At 32.9% G+C, this 20,861-nt stretch overlaps 2 protein-coding genes across 2 annotated transcripts in view; both read left to right on the top strand.

Moving 5' to 3' along the window:
* Positions 1-5,283, top strand: part of LOC143058158 (uncharacterized) — a 32,844-nt gene extending 27,561 nt beyond the window's left edge. The window contains exons 3-5 of the mRNA XM_076231622.1: positions 1,382-1,599; positions 3,601-3,745; positions 4,640-5,283. Coding sequence (XP_076087737.1) covers positions 1,382-1,599; positions 3,601-3,745; positions 4,640-5,283 — 1,007 coding nt within the window. The remainder of the gene's footprint in view (positions 1-1,381; positions 1,600-3,600; positions 3,746-4,639) is intronic.
* Positions 5,284-5,286: 3 nt separating this feature from the next.
* On the top strand, positions 5,287-7,134 carry LOC143058866 (uncharacterized). Its single transcript, XM_076232343.1, has one exon. The coding sequence runs from the start codon at positions 5,367-5,369 to the stop codon at positions 6,957-6,959; it is 1,593 nt and encodes a 530-aa protein (XP_076088458.1). The 5' UTR covers positions 5,287-5,366; the 3' UTR covers positions 6,960-7,134.
* The last annotated feature ends 13,727 nt before the right edge of the window (positions 7,135-20,861 follow it).

Raw genomic sequence — 20,861 nt, 5'->3', positions numbered from 1 at the left:
AAATAATAGCCTGTTATATGTTTGCTTGCCCTAATCATACCTACCCATAAAATAGCTGCCTAATCAAAATCTTTTATTGTCCTGATTTGAGGAAGATTGTTTTTTTAATTAGATAGGCAGGAAGATTAATAAACATCTGATACTTCAATTTCTTTTTGTTGGAAAAAAAAGGAAATGACTACCTACCTACCCACTGTCTCAACCTTTGAATGTAGGGTTTGGGTAAACCAAAATATTTTTAAGTGTGGCCTTGTAGTAATATCTAGCACTTTATTCCAGATTTCCCAACCTTAGATCTTCTTAATTTCTTAATTTGTTCTTTATGCAAAAACTTTGGAACACAGGGAGGGGTTTTGTTACAATTTGCTGGGCTTGTTTGTTTACTTTAATCTATACAATTTAAAAACCGAAAAAAATTACAAGGGTGGAACCTCCTTTGCAACTTTGTTTCAAATCATTATTTCAATAAGACTTTCACTTACATGTACTTTGTTCCAACTGGATAATCAGTCTCCTCAGTGGTGGATCGAGAACTTTTCATAAAAGGGGGGGGGGGGCGGTATCTGACTGACCTAACGGGAGCCCACTCCAGTCATGCTTCAGCGATTCCCTATATAATCAACCTATTTTTTTCTCAAGAAAAGGGAGGGCAAGCCCCCTGGATCCGCCTATAGTATGCTTCTATGTCTATCAGTATCACTCTATGACATGTAAAATGAAGTGTGATTTTTGGGGGTTTCTTATGTAAATATGAACCCGGCAAATTGTAACAAACCCCTGTGGATTACAGAGCTGCTAAGTGGACAACTACCATCAAGGACCAGGATCAAAAGTGCTAACCGAGTGATAAAAAGCTTGAAAGACTCAAGATAATTTGCCGTACATGTAGCCTGTCGGCAAAATTCATAGAATTTCTTCTTTTTTCGCTTCAAATATACTCCTCATAGTTACCAGGATTGAAATTTTGTGTTTGCATCATATGCACGTTTCGTGAAAGTAATTTTAAATCTTCAATTTGGCGACAATCCTAGTTGAAGGAGATGAAGCGATAAGATGATTCTCATAATTTCCGCCATCGCCACTTTACCTGATTACTCCGAACCTTCCGCATAAAAAATTTCGACAGTCCTCGCTAGGTTGTGTATCACGCAAGGGACTTTGCAGAGAATACCGAATGCTTGTCGGCCATGAGGAAATTTCCTCATGGGGTCGGACAATGTATGGCAGAGGTCATATTAAGTGCAGTATTGCGGAGCATGTATGGAACGGATATGAACTCTGCGCCGGAGATTGGTTGATGACTACAAATACCTGCTTTACACAGTACTTCTTTTTAATAAATCGTTTGTTCATATTCATATTTTATTTTCAAATTTCCCAGGAACAGTCACTTCAACTAAATTTGACTTGACATTGATGATCTGCTTGATTCGACACCTTACACCAATACAGGTAGGAGACATTTTACCACTTAAGTCAGATGTCAGTGAAGGGGCAGATTTGTCCAGGTTGAAATACTACAGAAACATGTTCGCACATCGTGATGCTTGGAAGTTGACAAGTAAAGATTTCGAGACGTATTGGTTTGATATTTGCCAGGTAACTAAATAGTTTATTGTACGTAGACAAAACAATATTAAACTGGAGAAAAGTTGAAACTCAAAGCTAAGCTGGAACCACGTTGGACGAGTGGTTTAAGTAGTTACTTCTGTTATGGGTAGCCAGCAATAACTGAGGTTGCAAGTTCGAACCCCGCTCGTGCACCTGCACTCAATTCTAATGACTTGGCTTGTCAATTTGTCTATCGAAGATCTGTGGTTTTATCCGAGCACTGAGGCGTCCTTCACCAATATAAATTTGCCGGCATGATATAGCCAAAGAAAAAGGGTTCTTAAAAGTGGCGTTAAAACACCAAAGATCAGATCAATCAAAACGAAACTGTAAAAACATTAATTAATCAAGATATTACACTGCTTAGAAAGTTTCATGCGTCTCCTCAATGGCGACAACTATATTTTTTAGAGGTATCGGTCATCAATGATGGTCATTTGGCCTTTACCGCAATGTAATTCTCATGTATTCCCAAAGCAATAAATGATGGAAGCCGTCGATTTGATTTCATTTAACTACGAATAGAGCGTTTATATTTTACATTTAATTTCGCGCCTCAAGACGATGGATATTTAATTTGGCCGAAAATTCTTCGTACACTCTTCTGAAGAAGAATTCATGTCTTTTTTTCAACGTAATTTCCATTTTGAATGGCTTAAGTTGATTAGGTCAAATGTCTTATATTGTTCTTGCATTTAATCGTACTGTTTTCCGGTATGTAATGTTGTCATTTAGCGGTATATCAACATTGCAATAAAGCGAGGTTTTAAGCTAGGCACAAAACTAGGTTTAACCCACCATTTCGTCATGAATTATCATGTACCAAGTCAAGAATATGGCAGTTGTTGTCAAATAGTTCTTTTCTGTGTATGTTGTGTTGCTGTTTGCTTTTTGTTGCACTTCAAAGTTGTGTAAGTTTTGTTTTGTTTTGTTGTTTTCCTCTTATAGTTGATGTGTTTCTCTCGGTTTTAGTTTATAACCCGGATTTGATTTCTCTCAATCGATTTATGACTTTTGAACAGCGGTATACTACTGTTGCCTTTATTTATTTTTGGCAGTTATCAGTTGCCGTTATTTATATTTGGCAGTTATCAGAAAACTGTTGTCAACAATGTCCATTGTGTATTTGTACAGAAAAGTGATCGACATCTTCCTATATGAGGAAAGGATAAATGAAGGCAACAGTAGTATATCGCTGTTCCAAAGTCATCCATTGATATGAGACACTTTTTCGGCTGAGAACTAAAGGCGTTATTCCGGACACGCGATCTCTATGTAATGAACATTCATTGATTCTGATAAGCGTTAGATTCTATGACCTAACACAGGCATGTTTTGACCCACTTAATAACAAGTGATACGTTCAAAGACGAATATTATCAAACACCATAACTTTCATGAATGGACTCTTTACTTGTGGGCTGTTACTGTAGGATGTGTTAATGTTGAATAACTGTTGATAAATCTGATCTTAGTTTCAAGACAATTGTGATTCTAGATTATATAATCTCTGTTTTTTTATATATTTATTTGTTTTATAGGGAGAAATACGATAACACATTGTTGACTGGTGTGTCCCTATTCTAGACATATCTACCTATTATGTCTGCTTGATTTGTTCACACATCGTTGTCAATATATAATGGATTTTTATGTGACTGCCATACAAGTGTGAAGTTTAGCTAGCTTTAAAACCAGGTTTAATCCACCATTTTCTACATAGGAAAATACCTGTACCAATTCAGGAATATGACAGTTGTTGTCAATTCGTTTGCTGTTATTTATCTTTTGATTTTGCCATTTTCTTAGGGATTTCCTCAGACTTCTGTATGTTTTTATTTTTACTATTTCTCTAGTTTTGTAGCTTCTGTTTGTAAAGTTGGCTGTATCAACTTATTGAATTGCCTATTCCTATCCTAGACAGCAAAGGCAGAAAAAAAAATCTTCGAAATTTCTTCAAATACTATATATTCAGTGTTCTTGCTACAGGCTATTCAAAGACTTGGTGGACCACAATTTAAACATATATGTGATGACCTAAAAGATAGAATACTGAACACTATTGATAAGGAAGTACTGATAGAAATAAGAAATTCACGGAAAGAGTCAAGTCAGGTTCCAAAAGCATTACAAAGTAAGTATTTTTGACAACATCCATCTTAATTAAATATGTTACTGCAAGTAAGTATATAAAAATAGCAAAGGAGTAGGTCCGGTAAGGACCGATTTTGGCCTCAAATTTCAGGTTAATCTGACGAAAGATTTTGACAACTTTTTAAACACTTAAGTGTCTATTTTCTTTGAATTAATTAGTTTATGTGAAAGATTTTAACAGATTTAGTCATTAAAAACGATCCGATTCAAGCTCAAATATGAAAAATCTACCAAATATGCCGAAAAATGTCACTTTTCAGATGGTTTTTGGTAAAAATGAAAGTGGCCGCATCCGTGTTCATCCTCAACCTTTATATATGTTATGTTATATCATAAAATACAACTTACATTTCAATATTAAGGATGAACACGAATGCGGCCACTTTCATTTTACACGAAAACCGTCTAAAATTTAACTAAAATGCTAGAATTATGAGGATTTCAGTAATTTAGCATGACTTAATGGTGCTAGTGCCGGATATATATGCATTGTATTGTCAAAAACAGCCCATATTTATGTAGCAGAAGCATTCTACTGTTCAATAAATAACTAAAGGTTTACATTTTAACAATTTTGTAAAACTGCTATATGTTGGGGCCAAAAAGGGGTCTTACTGAACCTACTCCTTTGAAAATTTACAAATTGCACTTATTTACCTTACATGATAGCCAAATTCTGCTATTTCTCTTATGTCCAATTTAGTCATATAAGTCATAATATTGCTACGTTTTAATACAACCGAGGATTTCAAATGTTTAGGTTTGCGAGTTTCTGATTGAGGTTAAACAGGAAAGCACTTCAGAAGACGAAGTGTATAGAGTTGTTTGCATTTACGATTCTTTTAAATAATGTTATTTTATTTTGTGATTATAGAAATCCACGAAGATTTAATAGACGAATGGAGAGAGAACGAAAATAAGGTTGTGAAAACCAGAGCTATCAGTCGCATAGAAGAGCTTCTCAAAACGAAAGATGTCATTGTGGCTGTAGGTTCGTCAGGCTGTGGAAAGTCCACTGCTATTCACCATGTTGCTCTTCTGCTTCACAATAAAGAAGGCTATAACATTGTTCCTGTCCACAGTCCAGAAGAAATAATTCAATACTGTGAACCAAAATATAAACAAGTGTTTGTTTTGGATGATTTTTGTGGAAAAGCAACCATTAACCATGGACTCATCACTCGTTGGGAAACATTGTCAACTGACATACAAAAAGTAATTGCAGATCACAAGGTAAAAATTTTGTTATCATGTCGAAAACACATTTATTGTGATCGGTCATTTGAGGGTCTAAAACTCTTGTCAACAGCATGTGACTTTGTGTCAAATTACAGTCTAACAGAATTCGAAAGAAATCAAATAGCAAGAATCTACCTAACAGAGAGTGATATAATTGTTATAAAACAGTCAGGGATAGTTGAAAAATTTAGCTTCTTTCCTTTATTATGCTGCCTTTATTCAAAACAGAAATTAACTGGTGTTCTTAATTTCTTTGCTAATCCGATAAGAAGTATTTGAACTTGTTGAGAAAAGCAACTGATCAAACAACACTGGCCACGCTGAGTTTGTTTATTGCCTTTAACAATAGTTTAGATGAAAACATGTTATCAAGATCACATAGTATGACAAACCTGTTGGAAGCCATAGCCGATCATTTTCATCTTAATGCGCGTTTCTCAATAAAAATCGTCAAGTTTGAATTACAAAAGCTTGAGATGTCTTATGTTAAGAAAACAGTATCGACCTACAGAATACTTCATGACAAGATATATGATATTTTTCTATCGTTTTGTGGGGAGCATTTCTTAGACCTGGTTCTTGAGGTAGCCCATCGAGATGTAGTACGTGATAGATTTGTACTAGAATCAATAAAAAATCAAAATCAAAACCTAACAAAGGACGAAAATGATATAACAGTTCCTGATATGGAGGAAAACAATTATTTTAAACGAATTTTGAAAGACGTTCAAAAAGGTTTCATAAAGGACATCTTTCTTAATAGGCAGTTCAAATATTTGACTTTCCGCACTAACTTGTTTCAATACCTTCGGCTTGAAGTCGACCTATCTAAAGCTTTACTTGATATGTCAAGTGAGGATTTATCAAATATACTATTATCGATGACCCGTCAATGTTATTGGGATATGATACCAATACTTTTAACAGAACATGTAGATGTAAATGTTAGAGACTGGAAAGGTACGCCTTTATATTTTGCCCTTGAGAAGGGAAATGTTGGCATTTCAAAATTACTATTAGATCATCAAGCCGATCCTAATATAATTGGTTGGTTGGAAAAGGGAAGTCAAGCCCCTTTGCATGTAGCCGTAAAGAACGGTAATATTGATTTAGTAAAATTATTGTTAACTCGAAATGCTAATGTAAATGTTAAGAGCAATTTTATTAGAAAGGAAACGCCTTTGCAAGTAGCTTTACAGCAACAGAACGATAGTATTGTAAAGTTATTGTTAGAATACAAAGCCGATTGTAATCGCAATTGTAAATTTACTAAACCACCGTTGTATGAAGCAGTTTGTCAAGGAAATCCTTCTTTAACTCTGCTGTTATTAAATCATATGGCTGATCCTAATGATGGTGATAAAATTAGTCGTGAAACGCCACTTCATGTAGCTTCTAGTCAAGGTAATATTGATATTGTCAAAATATTGTTAGATAATAATGCAGATCCTACGATTAAAAATGAGCTGGGTGAAACACCTTTATTTCGAGCAATTGAGAACAATCATACTGATGTTGTAAAAATTCATTTAGAAACTAAATCTGATCTAAATATATGTAATAATGAAAATGAATCGCTTTTGTTTAAAGCTTCAAAGATGTCCCAAACTAATGTAGTGGAATTATTATTAAAAAATAACTGCGATTTCAATATTTGTAATAAGAAAAATGAATCTCCTTTATTCATATCTTGCATGGTCGGTCATACTGATACTGTAAAGTTGTTATTAGATCATAAATGTGATCCTAACAAATGTAACAATGAGAATATGTCGCCTTTGTTTGCTGCATCCAAGAATGGTCATATTGATATTGTTAGGCTTTTGTTAAAACACGGATGTAATTATAATATCTGCAATGATAACAATACATCTCCTTTATTTGCTGCATTTGAGAACGGACATACTGATATTGTCAAATTGTTGTTAGAACAAAACAGTAACCCACAAAAATAAAATTATGATAATATTTTACCTTTGTTTGCTTCATCTAAGAATGTTTTCTGTGCTTTGGTCGGGCTGTTTTTTCCTCGGCACATTCCCCTTTTTCATTCTCATTTTTATCATATTGATATAGTAAAGGTTTGTTAAGAACACTGATGTAATCCTTATATATGTTATAATAACAATGAAATAGACATGTTACGAAATGGTATATTGACGACGCTGAGGTTGACAACTTACACTTTAAATGTGGGGACTGTGTCAAAACTCGAAAGAGATTACCTATGTTTACATTGAATATTATTTAAAAACTGCATTGATCCTTTTGGAGACAATTCCGTATGGAACGAATATTCAATAACATTTGTACCATAAGAAATATAAGAAATAATAAATTCCATAATATTTTTATGAAACTCTAATGCAAACAAATGAGGGGGGGGGACGGTCATGTACATGCAGTAGATGATCGGGCAACGGAGACACGGGGTACATATGTGTGTGGATTCTTCGGCGATCCATTCATAGACCTTGCAAATAATCTTAGGTATTCTGTTTTATGTACCTAATCGTGAATATAAATGTAACTGGTCATTTTTATATAGTTATGAAAAGCAAACTAAGTAGTGTATGTATATTGATCCAGTTGTTTGCCACCTAAATTTTTATACGACCCCAAAAAAATTTTGGGTTCGTATAATGGTATGATGTCGTCGTCTGCGTCGTCAGCGTCGTCTGCGTCGTCGTCGTCCGAAGACACTTTGGTTTCCGGATAATAACTTTAGTTTAAGTGAATAGATCTTAATAAAATATTTTCAGAAGGTTCAATTCCACAAAAGGAAGGTTGGGATTTATTTTAGGGATGATGGTCCGAACCGTTTAGGAATTAGGGGCCCAAAAGGGGCCAAAATAAGCATTTTTCTAGTTTCAGGATAACAACTTGTTTACCAGTATTTCAATTGCTCTGAAAGTATACTGCAATGTTTAAAATCACAAGTAGAATGTTTGGATTCATTTAAGGGGTTATGGGGCCAAAGTTTAGGAATTAAGGGCCGAAAAGGGGTCAACACAAGCATTTTTCTAGTTTCCAGACAATACCTTGTGTGTAATTGCATGGATCTCTCTGAAATTGTACCACAATGTACCATATAACAAAGGGGAGGCTGGGATTAAGTTTTGGGTTAATTGCCCAAAATATGTAGGAATTAAGAGCCAAAAAAGGGCCAAAAAGAAGCATGTTTCTAGTTTCCAAACAATCATGACAATAACTTGTGTTTAAGTGTATGGATCTCTCTGAAATCGTACTACAAGGTTCAATATTACAAAGGAAAGCATGGGATTGAGTTTAAGGGTTATTGCTCCAAGGGGGGTTTCAATAAATTGGGGGGGATCTCAGTTTACCATTTTTTAAGGGATTTTTTTTTTCAACATTTTTCAAATTTCAAATTTTTAAAAGTTTCAATAAGAAATATTCAATTGCACAGTATTGTGCAATAGATGTGTTGGATCTTGAACCACATTAATTTTGTGGCAAAAACCTATATTATCTCAAAACTTTGATCACAATCAAAATTCAGACAGTATCAAGCTTGAATATTGTGACCAAATTTGCCCCAACTGTTCAGGGTTCGACCACTGGGGTCGTATAAAGCTGCGCCGTGCGGAGCACCTGGTTATCAAACGAGGTCTGTTTTAAAACACCTAAATCACGATTTTTATAGAATTTCAACTTGAAACATGATGCATTATAGTTTTAGAAAATTTACTCCCGGTAATATAGCTTCGAAGGCATGTATTTTCTTCCTTTATTTCCTTCTAACTTTGTCTTAACTTGAACGGTTTCTTTATAAGGGGTTTGTGATTGATTGATGGTTGATTAACGTCCAGTGGCAAATATTTCATGTATGTTCAGAACGATAAGATGTTTGTGTAAAATATGACTCACTACTGACCGGTTGAACATCCCTGAAGAGTTTCAAAAGCATTGCATGACTTTGCATTTACACCTTAACACCACCTTATGCATATATTTTGTATTTTATTAATTCCTTAAACGTTTTGTGGAAATTGGATTAAATTTGAAAAAGGCAGGACAGGAGTTTTGAGTTAAAAAAAAAAAAGGAAGAATGAGAAACTTGGCCAAAAAAAGGCAGGGTGACAGCTTATGTAAAAAAAAAAAAGCAGGATAAATTAATAAACGAAAAAAGGTCGTACAGAATAGAGCGATAAAAAATGCAGGAAATATATTTCACACATGTTTAAGCCTGCAGTACTTTAGCCTGTCCTAAGTCAAGGGCCTGTAGTTCAGTGGTTGTCGTTGGCTACTGCATGTCTGTCATATTAGTTCTTCGTAAATGATTTTATTATAAATCACTTCACTTTTTTCTGGATCTCTTATAGCCGACTACGTACTAGTATACGGTATAGGTTTTTCTCATTGTCAAAGTAAAGACCTTATGAATGCTAATAAATAGATGGATAGATGTTTCATTGTTACTAATACCACATCTCATTATTTTTGTAAACCTACGCGGGGGAAATATGAAATCGCGCTTTTATTTAACTGCTTTCACTATCAGAAGAGCCCAGAGTCACTCCAAGGACTTTCGGCATATTTCTTTTTAATAAACTTGTAATACAACAGTTGATTTTTCTCTAGCAAGATCAAGAGTTGTGCGTTTTGCGCGTTTCCTCTTTTTATAAATAAATGTTTTGGTTTCAATTCTTTGGGAAATATATTCCCCCAATATTTTTGACCAACCGTAGAAAATTGACGCCAACTACGCGGTGGGTGGCAAACATTACCCACAGCGTTAGCTGCAATCGACGGAACCTCTCAGACCACATACTGAGCCTCAAGAACAATTTTATACCGGACACAGACATTGAATTCATACACAAGTGATTGTGGACAATAAAATCATATAAGATTTAGTTTCCTAGGACATTAAAATGATGTTCATCAATATTTGGACCAGGTTTGGAGTTAGATTTCCCCCAAAATTTTGTCATCTTAGCAGATAAAATTTATCTATGTCGATCGCCCCTTGTTACCCCCTGCAGTCGCCATCATCTAAGAGCTAAACCACAAACAGAAAGAAGAAAATGTTAAACAAATTAATTTGCATATATCAGAGTGTCGGCTATATGTCGATCACACTATAAGGCGCCTAAAATCTTTCAGTCATTGGAAGCTTACGGAGACACCCGAGAGAAAAAAATGAACCAGACTGTAGAGATTTGTGTGGGATTAGTGGAGCGACAGATTTTTCAGGAACTATCATACAACACTAAAACTAAAATCTGGCTGGCTTACTAAGTATATATTATCAATATAAATTTTAGAATCGAATGAACTTGTATATCTCTCAGCCCACCCACTCTTGCACGCGTACACCTTTCATGTCTAATGATAGCAATGATATCACAATAGCAATTGTCATATAGGATGTTAAACTGTTAAATGATGATGTTCTAGATAAATGTGATGTGAATTAACCAAGACGCACAGGATTTAAATTTTACTTATTTAAATCTATAATCAATGTTTTGACACCGTCCCCAATTTTAAAGTGTAATTTGTCAACCTAAGCGTCGAGAATATACCTTTTCGTAACATGTCTAATAGTTTTTATAGTATCTAAGGAAAGTAATGTTGATATTGTACAATTATTGTTAGAACACAACTGTGTTAATAATATCTGCAATATTAATAGCGACAGCATCATTATTGTTATTTTTTTGCTTCTAAAAGTTTATATAAGTTGTCCATTGCTTTTATGTGTGGATGAACTTTTGATTTTGACATGTAATTTGGGAATTTTCGTTTCTGAATTGTTTTCCTAGTGCATAATTTTTGTGATTTTTTTTATTTTCATTATTATAAAAGAATAATGCTGATCTTTATATCGGTAATGTTAACAATATATCATATTTATCTAAAAAATGGTTATGTTGATGTTACAAGATTTTTAGAGCAGACCAGCAATCTTAACATATGTAAAGGTAACTTCGAATCACCTTTGTTTATTGCTTTCAATAAAGGCTAGAATGATAAGGTTAAAAAATTGAAAACAACACTTTTAATAATTTCATGCGTCCTAAGCGCTTTTCTAGATTTTCCCTCATCAGGAACGCCCAAAGCCAAACATTTGAAATCCGAGAATGTATAAGGAAACATACATAAAACAAATAGCCAAATCATCTAAGGTCTACTTTGCCTGAGGGAGTTAAAACCTTAGTTTCTTTATAATTAAAAAAAACCAGTTTTATTTGTTGCTTCTAAGGAGGGACAAACAGATATTGTAAAAATTTTAATAGAACACAGTCGGAATCTTAAAATATAACCGAAATAAATCTTCATTATTATGATCTTAAACGCGGTTTCAATTTTATGTTTCAACATAAAAGCTGAACAAAGTGAGGTCTGAAAAGAATATTTCATCATCCAACTATATTTAAAAGAGTTTTTCAATGTTTCAAATATATTCATTGTGTTCCTAACAATATGACTGTAGTACTAATGGCTGTCTTTCCTCATTTCGTGATCGTGATATAAAACAACTGTCCAAATTTACTTGTGACAGTAAGCTTTATACATTTATAATGTAACGCTCTTTCGTTTTAAAAGTATATTTCGTACTATTTTTTGTTAAAAACAGTTCTTCCATTTTTGAATCTATGAGTTCTAGAATACATTTTAAAATCCACAGTATCTAAAATGCTACGATTCTATCTATTGTAAAAATAGCGTAATCTTATGTATCTATTGAGGTCGTAGAATTAGATAAATGTTGTTTTCGAGATGACATATTACTTGATACATTACATTTACTATATACCATGCAGTGTTATAGTAAATTGTGTTACAGCCAAATTAGCAATGACATTGTATATCATTCTTATGTTTACTTTCGGTGAAATTTAAGCGATTGATGCTAAAACTATAAAGAGTATTGCCGTTTTTTTCAAATAGATTTTGTAGATTTTACTGCAATCCGAAGCTTTACAAACTTTAATTGCTAGTTTGACTACTTGAAATTGTGATTAATTATGATTGTGTTTGACTATGCTTGTGTGTATTCATACTTGTGTTTATCATTATTCACTACAGTGTAAAATTGTTTAGGGTATAATTGTGTGGTTGAGTTATATATTTTGCTGGTATAATAAAGTATTTCAAGCAGTTGGCATCTGTGTTTTGATGACACTTTAAAGCACCGCTTTTGGGCTATTTCGTAGCGATCAGTTTTTTTGGTGAAGTAAGCCGGAGTGCCCTGAGAAAATCACCGACTTTCAATAAGAATAATGACAATCCTAGTCAATTTAGATTGAATTCGAGTGCACCCGTGCAAGCGGGGTTCGAACTTACAACTTCTGTGTTGACTGGCAAGTGATTACAGTAGTTATTACTTAGATAATTTTGCCACCAAGGCCCCTGGAATATATAGTATATATAACACGTATATGACACTATCATACTGAATTTAACGAAAAACATGTTTCCTTAAATTTCTAAAACGACAAATAAGAATATAAGGAATATCAAAATGAAAACTAAAAATGGGGCTTCTGATGTTGAATAGATAGTGATTCAATATTTTAAATAAATGTGCATATGGGGCAAAGCTTGAGGTATGTGAACATTCAATTATACTAGATACAGGTTAGTACTAACTTGAAGGTGTCTCTTATTGAACCTTCAATGGTAAAAACAAGTATAATAAAAAAAAGGTTAAATTCGAGTAAGAAAATATCAATGAAACCTGACCAGTTTATTCTTTCAACTGGAAAACAAATGTCATATTCCTGACTTGGTACAGGTATTTCCCGATGCTATGTCTAATTCGCAGTAGAGGCAGTCAGTTTATTATGTTTGATCGTGGTAATCAATGATCTAGTCCTCATTAGGTATAAACGTCTAAGATGTTGTATCCAAGTTTTCAATTTTTTACACGGTAGGCAGCTGGAGCGTCAAACAGCAACAGCAACATTGTAAGAAAACTTCATAAGTTTATATAAACAATGGAAGTTTTGTGCGTGTTTGGACTTCTTCCTGGTACTATAAATAGAACGAGTTTGCAACAAACTTAAAGTACAAAATGTACGCCAGGTATCAACACTGATCAATGACTGTTTTGTCAGGATTAATCAACAAGACTTACCAGTAAACGGTTTTAAAGAAAGAATCCAGCATTTTGTTCTTGCTTGTTAACAATAAGAGTTAAAAAAAGAGTTGCTTATGATCTGTCAATATTCTTGTAGCTAAATGTTTATTTTCATATCTCTATATTTTGGATTTTCACTTAATAACTGATTTTGGAATTATAAATTCGCTGTGATGGTTGTATTATTGATTTAATGTCTTTTAATCTTTCCGCTGCCATACATAATTTTGATTTTTTCGAAAAATTAAAGATTTTTCAATTCAACAATATATAGCAGTTTTCCGTAGTTGTATTTGGATATATATATATATTTCAGAATTTTAGGTCCTTAATGTTTCTCTTACTATGTACTCTTTTTGGCCTTTTGAACATTCATTTTTCAAGCGTCACATATGAGTATTGTGTAATCGAAATGCGTGTATGTTGTACACAAATGTTTTAATATTGAAATCTATGTTAATATTTTTTTTCCCATTTTCCCAAGTCCCTTCTTTGCTTAAATCTCCTGAAACCTTATAGGTTCGTGACTAAAGTAAGGTTCCGTCGCTTAATGTAATTAAAGTTTATTATTCGTGTTGTCATGCAATTAAATCAGGCAAATCATAAGGTGATGAGTTTTCTCTGCTTGGATATTTTTTCTGTGTGTACCCGTGCTAAATTTCCTACTTGTTTTTAAATTGAGGATTGGCAAATCAGGTGAAGGTATATTTTTTTTGCATTGTACTGTTTTTGAGGAAGATAACTTTTCTAGTAGTAAGAGCTGGAAGGACTTAGAAACTGAGTAGTCAAATGATCACATTATTTCTGTACCGATACAGTGTGTTAAACATAACTCATATCGGATCATATTAAAGGAGAAAGATACATAACATACGTACTACAGCCAGACACTTGCACCCAAAACAAACTGTTGGTACCGGTATCGGATTTGACCCTAAACTTGTAAATTATTGCAAATTTTGATCATGTGGGAAACAAAAGAGCCTCGAGGCTAATCTTAACCATTGTCATATACTTGTTATATCTAAAGTAAAATTCTTTGATTCGTCGTATTTACTTCATGCCGGCTAATAATTGGACCTCGTTATTTTAGTAGTATATATATACTACTGTCACAGTAAATACGAAAGGAGATGCGAGATGGATAAAGATTCAAAATAAGGACACTACTTCCATGAACAAACTATTTTATCTGAAGATAAATATATTTAGCAAAACATCTTTGAGACCAACGTATACTGACCGACAAGAAGAAAATAACATATCGATCGAATATTGCTAATTCATTATTATTTGTTAAATACCGATTTTCGTTGAATTCGTTGGTATATGTGAACCACAAATTCAAGTCAATAAAAATATTATATTTTATTAATTGCAGGCTTTGGCAAAACATAGAATTCAGGTATCCACGAAAATGCAAATTTTACTCAATCAACGACAATTGGTACCCACGAAAAATAACGAATCCGGAGTATTTTGTTTTTACCTATGATACAAGTGTAAATATACACTCCATTCTGTTATGATCAGTCTTGTTCATTCTGCGAATTTACATTACAAAATAATTGATCTGATGATAAATGTTATGACTTGAAAATTTATTTTTTGTAGTTTTTTGCTTTCTCTCTTCCTCCTATAATAATCGATAAACGAAAATTAAAACAACTGTTAATAAGTTATGGTAACTCGATATCTAGAGAAAAGACCATATGTTACTTAATATCAGGTAAAGGTATATTTTAATTTGAGGTCAGTTCTCTTCTTTTTTCTTCGTCTGGCGTATTAAAAATTTATAAATTGCCTGTTACAAACTTTGATTTTTTTCGATTACCTTACCCTTATTTGGCACAACCTTTTGGAAATTTGGGTCCTCAACACTTTTAACTTTGTACTTGTTTGGCTTAATAGCTGTTTTGATATGAGCGTCACTGATCAGATGGATGAAAGATAGCAGAGGGACAGTGAAACTCATCAATCGGAAATAAACTGACAACGCCATGTCAATCAAGAAATCGAGCATCTTGATTATATCAGTTTCAGAGAATTTTTTCTTTGAATCAGAGTGATCCTTTACAAATTAGGATTTATCCCTCCCTTAGACTTGATACTTGTATCTACGTTGGCCATTCTTTTTTTATGAAGCAGAGCAACTTTTTTAATAACCTTTGCTTAGAAGCACTTTACCCCTATATGGGAAAATGTCTTAGAAAAAGGAGCCAAATTTGTTAGTATCCTTTTTTGTTTCAATTAAGAATTTATTTCAATTTGTCCATATGGTTTGAGATTGATGTATTAAATTGATTTACAACCGGAAATGACCAAACACCTGTCTATTACGGTTCTGATGTTCATATGAAATGACAAATAAGGACCAATCATTTACAAAAAAAATATTTATAGAATGCCTTAAGTTATTTGCATTAAATATTCATTCATGGTGTACCTGGTATTGAATATAAAATATTTAACCTAGTGTATAATAAATCTTTAGTAATTTTATCCAAAAACTATCTGATGAATTATTAAAGCCAGAAATGTGAAAGACCTGGGTTTGGTCATTTCCCGATGTAAATGAATACAGAATTCGTCATACGTAGGGTGGATCAAGAACGAACATACTATCATCAAACAAAAAAAAAACAAAAATAATAGAATGCTTATACTTTAGTGTACTATTTGTAATACTGTAAATAGATTTACATTTATATTGAATGTATCAAATTTTAAAGTCGAAGTCATTTAGAAAAGTGGGTTAAAACCTTTATAGTGCTTTCTTTTATCTTTAGTTTCAGTAGGTCAACGTTAACTTAATTGACAGAATCTTATAATTATTTATTTTTGCAATAATTATCATGCTGTAAGGCCGTGGTTTTCGCATTCTAAAACAAGAATGAATTACGCAATTGATATACAATAAGATAAAAAAATAAAACAAGGAAAAAGTAAACAATCGGATAATATAAATATGAAAGTTCATACAAACAAATTTAATAACCTTTATTGTAATATAGTACTAAACAAAATATTAAATTTCTGTATTTCAACCAAAGTGATCTGCTAACTTTCAAACGAGTGCTTGCTTCGGAAGTATATTAATATTCGGCTTTTTTTATGTTTTCTTCGGTATAACTTTAATTTACTCAAAGTTCTTTGAAATATGCATACATGCATTATTATTTGTATAATTTTTTAAGCCCTTTTTAGTTTGATTTTCGACGTGATCCACGGCTCCTTGTTGAAGACCGTAATTTGATCTATTATGGTTTAATTTACAAATTGTGACTTGGATGGAGAGTTGTCTCACTTGCATCAGCTCAGTAGTCAGCACTTTTTGTGCTGACATGAATTATCATTGATATGGTTATATTTATACATGAACGTTTACAAAATTTTGATTTTTTGAAATACTAAGGCTTTTCTACCTCAGGCATAGATTACCTTAGCTGGATTAGGCAAAACTTTAAGGAATTTTTGTCCTCAAAGCTCTTCAACTTCGTACTTTATTTGGCCTCTTTAATTTTTTGGATTCGAGCGTCACTGATGAGTCTTTTGTAGACGAAACGCGCGTCTGGCGTATATACAAAATTTATTCCTGGTATCTATGATGAGTTTATTTGCACTCATACCACATATTCGAATATCTATTATACTGTTCATTCTTAAATATTAAAGCATTTTGCAATGTAATGATCACAAAGGGGATACATTTTAATATATATATACAGCCTCCTCAATTATTAACTGTTGTTTCCTTTGAATCTAAAATAAGAAATGAATTAAAACAAATGTTTGCCTTATTTTGCAACGGTTTGCGTTATGTCGCTAAGGATTGCGTTTAACGCTAATATTTGCGTTATTTTGCAAATATTTGAGTTATTTCGCAAATGTTTACGTTATAACGAAAACAAAGGAAGAAATATTAAAAAAAAGTTGAGTGGCGCTAATATGCTTCCATAGATTTTACCACTGCCCTTGATGTGTTTTTATCTATTAACTGTTGTTCATTTAACGTCCAGTGAAATATATTTCATGCCTGTTCAGGCAAGGGGAAAAGATTGATTAACACAATAGGTGTTCCTGTAATGAAGAAGTTCCACATAAAGGCCGGGAAATGTTTCTCTGCCGCATGACACTAAGGCTTTTTTCAGAAAAGAACAAAACAAAGTTTATGGAGTTGTTATATAGGTACCAAATGGAAAGTGAACATGTTTATATCTTTATATGAGGAGTTAAATTGAACGACCCCATTCTGATTGGACGCGGTGTGTACTTTGACAGCATGAATCAAAACTGAGGCCACATTTTGGCAATATTTTTCACCCGGTTGAAAAGACCAATGTGACCATAATCCCAAGTCACCTATGGTCGCACGATCACTTTTCGGATCACGTGTATGGAAATTATTAGGTCTTTCCACTTTTCTGTGGAAAGACCTATTGTTTTTCTTCTGATTATTTTTTTTTTTTTTTTTTTCTTCCGCCTAATTTTGTTCTTGCGATAAACATTTGTTTCGCAATATGTCGCTTAGATATTTGGTATATGATATCGAACAGTTTATGCACTTTTGAAATTTACCCTGCGTAAACGAATACTTTTCTTTGTAGGAGTTATCTCCCCAAACACTGTTTTCCTTGTTAGCGCATCTCCTTCGCAACCGTAAAAGATTATGACAAATTTATTTTACAAAATTGCTCGTTATATCCTTTGCATGATTTGTCCTATTTGTACCGAAGCGATATGACCGCTCCATATGAGAGTTATTTCCCCTTATGCATCTGATATAAGTGATATGAATTTCTATCTTTTAAATCATAAGTGATAGAGACCTAGGATCTTTTGATTTGAGGTCCTTGGTCCCAAAAAATGAAAATTAGGTCAAGGTCAAAGGTCAAGGTCATATTCTAATATTTGAATTTGGCTTATTTTCACTTATATCCAAAGACTGTATAAGATATCAACAAATTATTTTTACTAAATTGTTAGTTGCGACATGTCGTAAGATGTAAATTTTGATTGCAAGCGTACGTTGAATGTAAAAGGGAGTTTTCTCCCCTCTTGTATTTAAAAATACGCGTTTGGTGATATAACTCATTAACTAAATATAATAAAGACCTTTGATTTGAGGTCCTTGGTTTATGACCTTGAAACTGATCTCAAGGTCATAGTTTAATTTGACGTTCTAGATTTTGACCTTTGCTTTTATTCTATATGTATACATGATAAAGATATACAACTTTTAGAAAAAGATATCAAACCATTTAACCTTGTAAAAAACAACCGGAAGTGACCTTTTGTAAACCGGAAATAGCTATTTTTTTGTACTTTTTTATATAAAAGTATATAGAACCAGATATTTTTGGAATCAGTGTCAAGTAAATATTCAAATATAATCGGAAGTAACATTTTTCAAACCGGAAGTAACAAATTATCTCCCTTATTTAAAAAAAATGTATGGAAACAATATATTTTTGGAATCAGCTTACTAGGAGCTATCATTTGACGATTGAAATGACATTTTAAACTTAGTTTCACAACTTTTCATATCAAAATACATTGTTTTGATGGAAAGACCTTCAATTGTTCTCTGAACAATTGGTTTTTAATTCTTTTTCATTTTGTTCTCTGTCATCTTTCTGTTTCAGTAAAACACTTGTTTTTGACATATTAAATTAACTTTATTATTTGTTAACATTGATCGAGATGGACGGACGGGTCAAAGATCTAAGAAATAATGTATCAATAGTTATCTAACCAATTTGATTATGTTACATGAACTGAACATGTATATTTTTTATCAAATCAAAAATAGCGAGCAGCTGGTCAAAGGGAGAGAACTATGACACATTCTGTAAAATACAATGTTTAATTCAACTTTAAAACGTAGAGAAACTAAACCAATAAAGTTCCTTGTGCCGTCTTCATTGATAAATAATGTACTAGTATCATCAGATGTATATTGTAATATAATCACGCATCTACTAAGTATGTCAATTAAACCAGCAGAAAATTGTCAGAAAATCGAAAACAGTCCTTATAGTTTCCTATTTCCTTTTAGGACATATGTTGTAAAGGTCCTGTGAATACACCACTGTATTCTATTTCGGGTATAATGATTTACAAATGTTCAGTCGATTCAGTTCGATAGTTTCATTGCCGTTCTTTTATTTTTTTATATTTATTTCTGGGTATTGGTAATCAGTAGACTAAACTTATATCCGACTGCTTTTTGTTATTTTAGTGTTGATTATTGATCTTTGAAATAAAAATTTTATTCACAGCTTTATAACCTTGAGCGTCTAAGACATGCATTGTTTTTTTTCAATAATTCGTAGAAGATCATTAGATTTATACTCTACTTCCAGGGTCGGCTTTCTCATGTAGCCCGTGTTTTTGCTGACATCTCATGACCTTGTTTTGATAGTTTGGTCTTAACTAGATGACGTTAGAACCGTCAAATCAAAGAAAAGTATTTTTTGGCTCAGTTTCTTACAAAAGAAGTTTTTTGAATTTCTTTTGACAGCGATAAAAATAAATTGTATCTGTAGGTTTTGAACGAACACAGAATTGCTCTGAATAACGACATATTACAATCATGGTTTAACAACTCTAAAAGTAGGTCTGATATTTTCGTATTTCTTCCTATTTGCGGCGCTTTTCATTTTATTGTATCGATTATTATAGCAGAAAGAGCGAGAACAAACTGCTACAGAAAATAACATGTTTACAGTAACAAAATACTTTGTTTGTCAGATTTTGTGTATGTTGAAGTTGATTTCGAGACTAAATAAGACTGAACAGACTAAAAGTTTGAATTGGCACTTGTATTCATGAAAAATGCTTATTCATATTTTGTCAGTGAACTTTGGTCTTAACGGCGCATACCCAAATATTCTCCTCTGAAACTAAAAGAGTTAATTTGTCGAAACATTGCTTAGTTTATATTTCAATCATTCTAGCCTCTCGTTTCCTTTTTATTATGACAGTAGTATCAAATAGAAACTAGACCGTTGGTTTTCCCGTTTAAATGGTTTTACAATAGTAATTTTAGGGCCCTTTATAGCTTGCTATTCGGTTTGAGCCAAGGCTCCGCCATGACAACGTACCTTGAACTAACATGGTTTACTTTTATAGCTTGTGACTTACATGGAGAGTTGTATCATTGGCACTCATACCACATCTTCTTATATCTACATATAATGTTCCATTTAAGGTAAGAACTTCTGAAAATGCACAAAAATTATAGAAAAAGTTATCATATATATTTATTAGTGTTTAACAAGTGTACGCCCGATACGCGTTTTAAAATACCAGTGACGCTTAAAGAACAATAATTCCGAAAGGAAAAATAAAGTTTGAAAGAACACCGAAGCCTTTAAATTCCAAAAGATTTGATCAAATACAGCTAAAAGGTAATCTGCTATCTTAATCAATATTGTTTTAATAACAAATCAAACGATTGCTTCTACTTGGGATAGTGCGTGTATATAGATATATGAAGATGTGGTGTGAGTGCCAATGAGACAACTCTCCATCCAAATAACAATTTAAAAAAGTAAACCATTATAGGTCAATGTACGGCTTTAACACGGTGCCTTGGCTCACACCGAACAACAAGCTATAACGGGCCCCAAAATCATTCAATCGCGTAGTGGAATTAACAATCTGTGGATTCTTATAAATTCTATATATATAACTTTTGGACTAGTTTAAATCTCGGTCTATTTCTGAAATTTATTCTTACATA

This window comes from Mytilus galloprovincialis, chromosome 14 (genome assembly GCF_965363235.1).
Source record: "Mytilus galloprovincialis chromosome 14, xbMytGall1.hap1.1, whole genome shotgun sequence".
Taxonomy (NCBI): domain Eukaryota; kingdom Metazoa; phylum Mollusca; class Bivalvia; order Mytilida; family Mytilidae; genus Mytilus; species Mytilus galloprovincialis.
Note: the sequence above shows the minus strand (reverse complement) of the source record. Positions and strands in the feature narration are given on the sequence as shown.